The sequence below is a fragment of the Chanodichthys erythropterus genome, chromosome 11 (assembly GCF_024489055.1).
Source record: "Chanodichthys erythropterus isolate Z2021 chromosome 11, ASM2448905v1, whole genome shotgun sequence".
Taxonomy (NCBI): Eukaryota; Metazoa; Chordata; class Actinopteri; order Cypriniformes; family Xenocyprididae; genus Chanodichthys; species Chanodichthys erythropterus.
In genome coordinates this window covers 30831976-30841537 of record NC_090231.1, presented here as the reverse complement: position 1 = coordinate 30841537, position 9562 = coordinate 30831976, and the positions used below count along the sequence as shown (strand labels likewise).

General features: G+C 36.4%; 1 protein-coding gene across 3 annotated transcripts in view; it reads right to left on the bottom strand.

Moving 5' to 3' along the window:
- Positions 1-6368: 6368 nt before the first annotated feature.
- Positions 6369-9562, bottom strand: part of nfatc3a (nuclear factor of activated T cells 3a) — a 79956-nt gene continuing 76762 nt past the window's right edge. For all 3 annotated transcript variants that reach the window (XM_067402320.1, XM_067402321.1, XM_067402322.1), the window contains one exon: positions 6369-7339. In XM_067402320.1, coding sequence (XP_067258421.1) covers positions 7260-7339 — 80 coding nt within the window. In that variant the 3' untranslated portion in view covers positions 6369-7259. The remainder of the gene's footprint in view (positions 7340-9562) is intronic.

The following is a 9562-nucleotide window of genomic DNA, read 5'->3' as shown; positions in this document are numbered from 1 at the left end:
CTGCTGCACACATGGTACGACAGCAAAGTCCCTTGATTATTACGCCGGAATGAGAGTATAGTTCCTAGCCATATCGGCCTAGAAAATCGCAACTTTTTATTTTCCGTTGGTCTTAGTACACGATGTAACTACAGAAGAGTCTTTTTTTTTTTGAGTGAGTGATCTCATCAGATTCAATGATCTATGCTAAGCTGCAGCTAAAAGTGGTACCGCCAGACCCGGAGATCGGCTGAATGGATTCGAAAACGGTAAAACTCAAGTTTAACTCTAGTGGAGTTGGAAAATGAGTCAATTTTTTTTTAAAAAAGTGGAGTGTTCCCTTAAGAAATGTCGTATAGCCATAACCTACAGATTCCAGCATAAACTCGATACATTATTTGTTATTAAAGTATCAACAACATTCACAAACATACAAGCAATCATATGATTTGGCATGGCAGAATGCACGCAATGAGCTCTTCCTTTATGATCACTAAAAAGATCTCACAATGCTTCAATGACTGCACAATGAATCTTTAATGTCTACACTTTGCATGCTGGCAAATCCTCTGGTTAAAACAAAGCATTTAGCACTGAACAAAAACTCCAGCGTTTTGAGCGGTGAGTGGATCCAGACATCTAATTGCATTCCAGAAATCAACAGATATGTCTGTGATTGGCTACATTGTTCAACGCTGCAAAAACATTAGAAACTCTCCCTGCGTTCCAATGTCCATACTATCCACCCTAAATAGTATGTGAGATTAAAATAAGTGTGTCCCAAAGCATAGTATGTTGAAAAGAGTATGGCAAAAGTCCCCGGATTACTATTTCCGGTTGATTTTCGAAGTGTGGATCCGTGCACACTATAGAGGCTAATATTGCCCACAACCCATTGCGCATTGGACGAGGATTCAGTTCAGAACTACAAACACGAGTAAAAAGTGTTAAAAAACTACAAAACATGGCGGATATATGCAATCGACGCTGAGAGATTTGAGTGACTAATAATCAGTTTAACCTGATAGAAAATATATATGTAATGTTACCCGTGTTATTTTTCATCTGCAAATACCAATGTGGACTTTTATGAAGATCCGATAATGGCCATTAAGTTTTAAATGCATCATTATGCATTAATATGAGGACAGTTCTCCACATGAAAGACCCGCGACTGCAGATCAACGTGCTGCATTTCACTCCGATACGGTAGGAAATTAACTAAATGAAATGTGGAGGAAGTAAGATGACTGACAGGCCAGTTTACGGTGACAGGATGCGACAGAGAGAATTGACGCGATTGTATGACGTGTTAGTATGTCCCAAAGCTTGTCTACTCTTTTACTGCACACTCAAAAGTAAGTAGGCTACTTTTTGTTCACAGAAAGAGTACATACTTTTAGGGCGTAGTATAAGTAGGCGAATTGGAATGCAGCACATGCCTATGCTTGAGCTCGAAAAGCGTTTTTATTTGATCTTAGTTGTGCTTTAAAAAAAATCAACACAATTTGTATAGCCCATTTAAAGTTATTACAAAAAAAAAAAAAAAAAAAAATTAAATGATTAAATGTAACAACAAAATTTGCAGTGCATTTACTGTCCTGTGAAAACAGGGGGTGCTGCAACAATCCCTGCACCCCTAAGCCTAATTCCTGCGCCCCTAAATGAGGCCCTTGGTGCGTTGTAACCACTGAAAATATCAGGATTCTAATCTCCATATTGAAATCTCAGATGGACAGACAGTGATTCTTTTAGGAATTGTTAATATTGGTGTCCGGAATGCTGGGTTTTTAAAAGCTTTGGTTAAATGTGTGATATGATTATACATAGTGCTCATAAATGACTGTTGAGAGAATATTCAGTTAAAATGAGTCGAGGCTTGGACCAGGGCTCAATTCCTTACATCACTATTTAACAAGCAGTGTCATGCAATATTGGCTACACTGTTTCAGTTTGCAGCTATTATTTTTTATCTGTTGGTATTTGATAGAATCCATTCAGAACGAGGGGCCTCATTTATAAAATGATGTGCAGAAATCGTCCTAAATTTGATCTTACGATCATGTCTCAGATGTGCGTACGTGTGATTCACCGAATGAATGTACACGCAGAAAACGAGCGTGCACCTCTCTTTCAGATGTGAAATCTATAAATCGCAAATGATCTTGAGCGCAGCTGAATGGTTTCAGTTCTCCACGTTGTCTAATTAAGGTAATTTACATATAAATCTAACGACTGAGACAAATCAGACACAATTATTTGTCATATTTAACAAATAATGTTTAAAATTCACTCTGTCTGCATTCCCCATCTCCTAAAAAGGATAACCATCTGACAAGGGCTGGGTTTTATTGCCCCAAACTATGTGGCCATGTGGAAAAGCAGAGAGACCCAAAGCCTGTAAAACAGACTCTCCTGCATTCATTTATAGTTGAACTGATCTATAAATGATCATGCATACCAGGATATTGTGTTTTTAGGATTATGACTGTTTTGTGCAGCATCTTTTGTATGATATTTTGCTTTAGGCATATTTTAGGATAAGGACCAATGGCTAACATAAACTCACCTATACAAAGTTTGGTGTCTACGAGTTTGTATTTTGAAGATTTAAATGATCGTGTATATGATATATTGATACCTGTGCAACATATCAGTATTACAAGAATGTTTAATAGGTCCTTCTCCATCTGTAACCAATCACATGCACACGAGAGCTCATATATGATTGGTCCACTGACGCAGAGGAGGAATGGCCAGCACCGGACCTTAAAAGCTAGCACACAATGCTCCTCCCACTCTCTTGCTTCTTCGACAGACTGAAGAGACCCCCTGCTGGGCCTGCCCTGCACCCCAGCCATGTGCTTAACTAGGAGAGAAAAGCACTCTTTCCCACTAAGATTCAAACTAACCATGCAAGTTTGTCATCTGTCCTTCATTCAACGCAGAAGACATCGATTGCAACTTCAGCCCCATCGGACTGAATTTTCAGGACTTCCTACAGCAACCGTGTATCCAGAAGTTCTTCAAAAGGCCGAGGCCTAATGCAAGTATCGTATGATATACTAAATTGCTGCTAGTTAGTTAACGTTGTGAACCTCCTTTGTTAACAAAGGAGCTTTGTAATGAATAATTCTTTCCGGGTTCTTGACTCTTCCCATAGCTCCTCCTGTTTCCCACTTCCGGTCTCACTCTATTATTCCTCATTTTACCCATGTATGTGTGACTTGTGTGTATGTATGTATGTTTGTTAGTTTAGTTACAGTGCACAGCATAATTGAGTACACCTCCTCTGAAACCTCTGAAAGTCAGCAATTACTCAATTACTTAGAAGACATGTTAAGGTTCTTTAGAGATATAATGTTCCAGCAAGTCTGCTTGATCAATTACCAAAGAAGCATGTCAAAATTATTCAGGAAAATAAAATTTTCTTATCAAGGTGATAAAATGTTGTGTATCAAAAATGAGTGCACCCTCCTAAAAGTTACTAAATAAAATTAAATAAAAATTTTCTGGTGTAAGTTTAAGGCAATGTTTGATCAACAGGTAAGTATGTTGAACCAAAACAGAGAAGTAATTTCTTGTCAAAAGTCTTAAACAGCCCACTGAATCATTCTCAGACTTAATGCTGACAACAATGGAAGCACTTGGGAGAGAACTGTCAGGAGACTTTTTCTTTTTTTTTTCACGAAAGAAGACAGTGGTACAAGAGGATTGCCAAATCATTGTTTTAAGTGTTAAAATATAGCAAAAGTAACACAGAAATTCAAAAACAATGGACATGTGACAAGGCCCCTGAAATAATCAGGCCTTCATTTTAAGCTTTCATTTAGTGATGAGGGATTTTTTTTTGATTTTTTCAGGAGAAATACCAAGCGAGTGTCTCAGAGCCAGCAAAAGCTGTTTATCTCACAGAGTAAGATGCAGCCTGCAGAAATGACATGCATGGTTGCTGTTCTCACTGGAACTACCTACTGTAGCCAAAGCACAAGAAAGTCAGTTAACCTTATCCAAAGCCCATATTTACAAAATATAGAATCTGGGAATCAATACTCTGGACCAAATCAATTATTTTGGATCTAACAGCATCCCAAATGTTATGTTTTTTTTTTTTTTTTTTTTTTTTTTTTTTTAAATGAAAGATTAAAAGGGTTAAACAATGCAGATTTATTTTTGTAGCCATCTTTGATCATATTTACCAAGGGTACCAACAATTCTGACCATTAAACTATTGCAATATAACTTTGACTAAAATCAACAGCTCTTGATTTAAGTAGCCCTGGGATAATGTACAATAATTATAGCAATTATTTTTTTTTTAAGGGGCACATTTAATTCTGCTCAATCTGTAGCTACATGACAGAATGTGTTGGCACTTCCAATTCATTAATGGACGAATAACAGTAACTAGTATAATAAAAGCGACAAACTGTGTTTATGATTACGATAATAAACTAAAATAATAATAAATAAGAGTTTGCGATATCAAGCTGCAAAACAGAGTTTTTGTACAGCTAAAATAACTGGAACCGGATGAGACTGGATGCCTCGACACAAGTTACAATGGCTTTGTCCACTCTTATTTTAGGAGGGTGAATATGTGATGTTATTCTGAAGTAAATCATGACAGACCATTGTGTGCAGCTTATTCACTAATTTTTAGAAATGTCATTCTTAATGCATGCAGAATTCGAGACACAATGACTGACACAATAAGAGACATTTGGGCATTTATTCTTTTTATTGATACACTACCTCAGAAGAGCCTATGCCGCATGGTGTTCCCTTTGAATAATTTCAAAAAGCACTGCAGTCTTAAAAATTACAAAATGTTAAATACAAAATGTACATGAAACAACAATACAAGGCTCCGTAAACATCAACTGAACCTGTACTTTTATTTTACAAACCATCCAAGCTACCCAAACTTTAGGAATGACATCCATTTCAAAGTATCAAAAATAGAGTTCTGGTGTCTGCGTTGTCATCTGTATGTAAAATGGGAACACATTGTTCGATCTTTGGTTTCTAAAGAATGAAAATAGGTGCTTATCTGGGGGCCCTGCTTCATCCCAGAACTCCCCATCAGGTTGTTTGTTTTTCTGTCTTGATTCTCAAAAAAACACTATTGCTAAATCAAACTCAAACCTTATGACACACATTCTCTAAAACACAAGTTAAGGCTTTCCTACGTATATTTGATAGTTTAAATAGTCAAAAGTGTCATTAAAAACACCTGTCACTATATGTAAGGGTTTACATACAACAAAATATATATATACTTACATACTGTATAGATGCAAGAGTAACAAACAAACCTGCTACTGGTATGTTTGAAAATCAGTCGCACCGTCATATTGTCTGTATTTGCATAGCCTAATGTATCAGTGTGCTTTTACACCATTTAAATTCAGAGGTTTTTAAAAATACAGAAACAAATATCTACAATTCATTGGATACAAACTGACATAAGCGCATACACAAAACCTTTAAGACGCTTACTCTGTGCATGAACAGACACATCTTGACACACAGAACTCTTGTCTGGCATACTACTCTATGAAGAAGCATCTCTACAGCATCTAGTCTAGAGGCATCAAGGTTTTCTTTTTTCTATTTTTTTCCTTATAGGCAGAAGGCAGGTTTATAGTGCATAGCAGTTTTTTTCTTTTTCAAACATAATTAACAGTTATGAATACAGCTGTATGTCTCACAAAGACTGAAAAAAAAAAAAAAAAAAAAATCTTAAATGAATTGTGCCAGTTTTCATGAAGAAAAAAAATACAGTTGAGAAAACAACTGTTATCTCCAATTTAAACTTTTAAGGCAAGGAACCAATACAAATGAATAGATTTGTTACCATCAAACGTCATCTGATCTGGCAGTGTCCATCGTCTGTGTCTGACCCAAAGTGTGAAGTACAGAGGAAACCAGCCTAAACTGTTTTTGCTGATAAGTTTGGATTTCAACCTTTATGAAAAGTCCCAGAATGCAGCAATGACATAAACTGAGAGCAGCTTTCAAGTCACTCTATAGTAACAGGAAATTCACTTGTTGATTGTCAAGATGCAACCTTTTTTGGGCGGCAAAAAAAAAAAAAAAAAAAAAAAAATCAACCAATTAAATATGGTTATTCCTTGACATCAAACCTGCAATGTTTTTTTTTTCCAATGCATTTTTTTTTTGTCTAATCAAAGGCACAAAATCGAGTTTCAGCATAGTCAAAACAATTTTATGTTTGAGTTCAATGCATTTAAATCCCTATATATATATATATATATATATATATATATATATATATATATATATATATATATATATATATATATATATATATATATAGACTTTATTCTCTTCAGACCTTTTGGTCTACATGAGTTCATCTTCCCATGCAACTGTACAGAACGTGTTATCTTTAGAATCTGAGAACAATTAATTTGACTTATAAAGAAAAGCACTGTGAAAGTAATGTTGAGCTAACACAATTCACAGAACTCCAAAACACAAGATGAAGCTCAGCTACTAAGTATAAAATACACACACTGAATTTAACCATGTCCCCATTCAAATAAAAAAAAAAAAAAAGAAATCAAAAGAAATAAAATCTAATATAAATTCTCAGCAGAAAGCCTGTTAACAATCACAGCTACTACATAAGGCATTTGTTCAACCTGAAGAGGAAATGGGCCTATCATTAAACATTATCTACAGCTCAGAAAGGTCACTAGACATGTGGAATGTTGCATATTATTACTACAGACTCAGTGCAGAGCCTGAGGACCCGTCCACTAGAGGGCAGCACTGGGAGAATGTGTACTGAAAAAGGCGGCATTTCCGCTGGTAAGGCAGCGAAATGTGGGCATCTATCATGGTTCGAGCAGCCCTCGGTTATCCCACTAAAGTGACTGTAGAATTGCTGCATATTCCGGTCAGGGATGAGGGTGCTCGACTGCATAGCTAGCCAATCCGAGGGGTGAATCCGCAAGCTGCAAATAATAATACATCATGCTGTCAGAAAGCCCTGAATTATTGGTTTTATTTCCAAGAGAACGAATCTAAGTTTACTCCCACTCAACCATGTCTGCGCATGTGTACAGTACACATGATTTTGCGTACAGTATATAGCTGTGTTCATGAATCAAGAACAAGCAATAATTGTCATTTAAATTGCACTGGATCCATGCTGGGGAAGGTCGTTTTCAGCCTTTGAGTTAAAACTCGCTGGCCAGCTCTGGAGTCCTGTGATGATTGTCTGACAGTCTGACGTGGTGTGTGGTGGGCTAGGACTGACTGTGTGCAGCTGGAGAGCCCCCATGAGCCCCTGGGGCCTGAGACATGTCTCTGCCTATGATCTCATTCACTGAAAGACACAAAAAGAGACATTATTTCAAAATGTAATTTATTCCTGTGATGGTAAAGCTGAATTTTCAGTCTTCAGTCACATGATCCTTCAGAAAACACTCTAATATGCTGATTTGGTGCTCTGCTCAAGAAACATTTATTTCTCATTCCCATTTCTGTCATCGACAGAGTTTGGATTAATATTAGGCAATACTGACTGGACACTACTGGATGAGAACTGAACTGAACTGGACGATGACATCACTGCGTTCCCCAGAGATTCTTTATAGCTGAACTGAACTCATTCCATAACTGATGAACTTTACACAGTTATTGAACCAAACTGAATAAACACTGAACTGATTTCAACTGAATAATGACTGTTTATTATTGTCTTTTTAGAGCTGCTTTACAGCGGAGCTGAATTTTGTTTGCATCATTATTTTCCTGTTTATCACTGTAAAGCTGCTTTGAAACAATCTGTATTGTATGAAGCACTAAATAAAGGTGACTTGACTATTATCAATTTTGAAAATCGTGTTGCTTAAAGGGTTAGTTCACCCAAAAATGAAAATTCTGTCATTAACATCTTCGGAACACAAATTAAGATATTTTTGATGAAATCCGATGGCTCAGTGTGGCATGCATAGGGAGTAATGACATTTCCTCTCTCAAGATCCATTAATGTTCTAAAAACATATTTAAATTAGTTCATGTGAGTACAGTGGTTCAGTATTAATATTATAAAGTGACAAGAATATTTTTGGAGCGCCAAAAAAAACAAAATAACGACTTATATAGTGATGGCCGATTTCAAAACACTGCATCAGAGCATAATGAATCAGTGTGTCAAATCAGCGGTTTGGAGCGTCAAAGTCACGTGATTTCAGCAGTTTGGCGGATTGACACGCGGTCCGAATCATGATTCGATACGCTGATTCATTATGCTCTGAAGCTTCATGAAGCAGTGTTTTGAAATCAGCCATCACTAAATAAGTCATTATTTTGTTTTTGGCGCACCAAAAATATTCTTGTCGCTTTATAATGTTAATATTGAACCACTGTACTCACATGAACTGATTTAAATATGTTTTTAGTACATTAATGGATCTTGAGAGAGGAAATGTCATTGCTGGCTATGGAGGTCTCACTGAGCCATCAGATTTCAACTAAAATATCTTAATTTGTGTTCCGAAGATTAACGAATGTCTTAAGGGTTTGGAACAAGATGAGGCTGAGTAATTAATGACAGAATTTTCATTTTTGGGTGAACTAACCCTTTAATATTTTTATGTGAACTGATATATTTTTCAGGATCCTTCATAAATTTAGTTCAAAATAACTTATTTGAAAGAACATTTTTGTAACACTACTGTCTTAACTGTCACTTTTGATAAATTTCATGTGTCCTTGCTGAATAAAAGCATTAATTTCTTTCAAAAAATAAAAAATAAAAAAATCTTACTACCCCAAACCCCTTGAATGATAGTATGAGCTTTTTAAAGTTCATAATGAGCATTTAAAAAAAAAAACATTTCTGTATCTAACCATTGAATGGCAGTGTTGAGCTGTGTAAAATCGAGTACAGACATCATCATCCTTGAGGGCCCATGGAAATAAAAGACCGATAAAAGGGGGCAGAAAAAAAAAAAAAAAAGAACTTTGGTATGCGACTACTCAGAAAAATGTGTGTGTTAGCGTGCGCGAGGATGTAAGTTCTGACAGCAGCACTCTTAATAGGATGACCACAAAACAGGCTATAAAGCCATCCTCCGTTTCTTTAACTACTAGGCTACGGTGCAGGCAGTTGCATCAGTTCATTATGAGTTTAATGGCCTTTGATTACATTTCCTCTCGCCTGTTGGCTTGAGCTTTTAGAGCACTATGAAAGGCCTGTATAAAATCGATCCATTGTTAAAACACATGTTCCATATCCCAGAAGACAGTGGAGCAAGTGTAGTGATTACTTTAGCAGGCAGATAGACTGAGGTTAAGCAAGTAGCCAGACTTTTTTCAACAGTTTGTCCCAGCAGGGTTCTGATTAATGCCACGAAAATGCGGCCATTTCTCTACACATGCGCTATTGGATAGTGGATTTTCTCATAAATCATATAACATGCCTAGTTTTAGCAAGCACGATGATGAAAAAAAATCTTTCAACGACAATCACAATACAAAAATTCATCTATAAAAAAGAAAAACAACAGAAAGAGAGAAATCTAGGGCAAAGATGGTTCGGTAC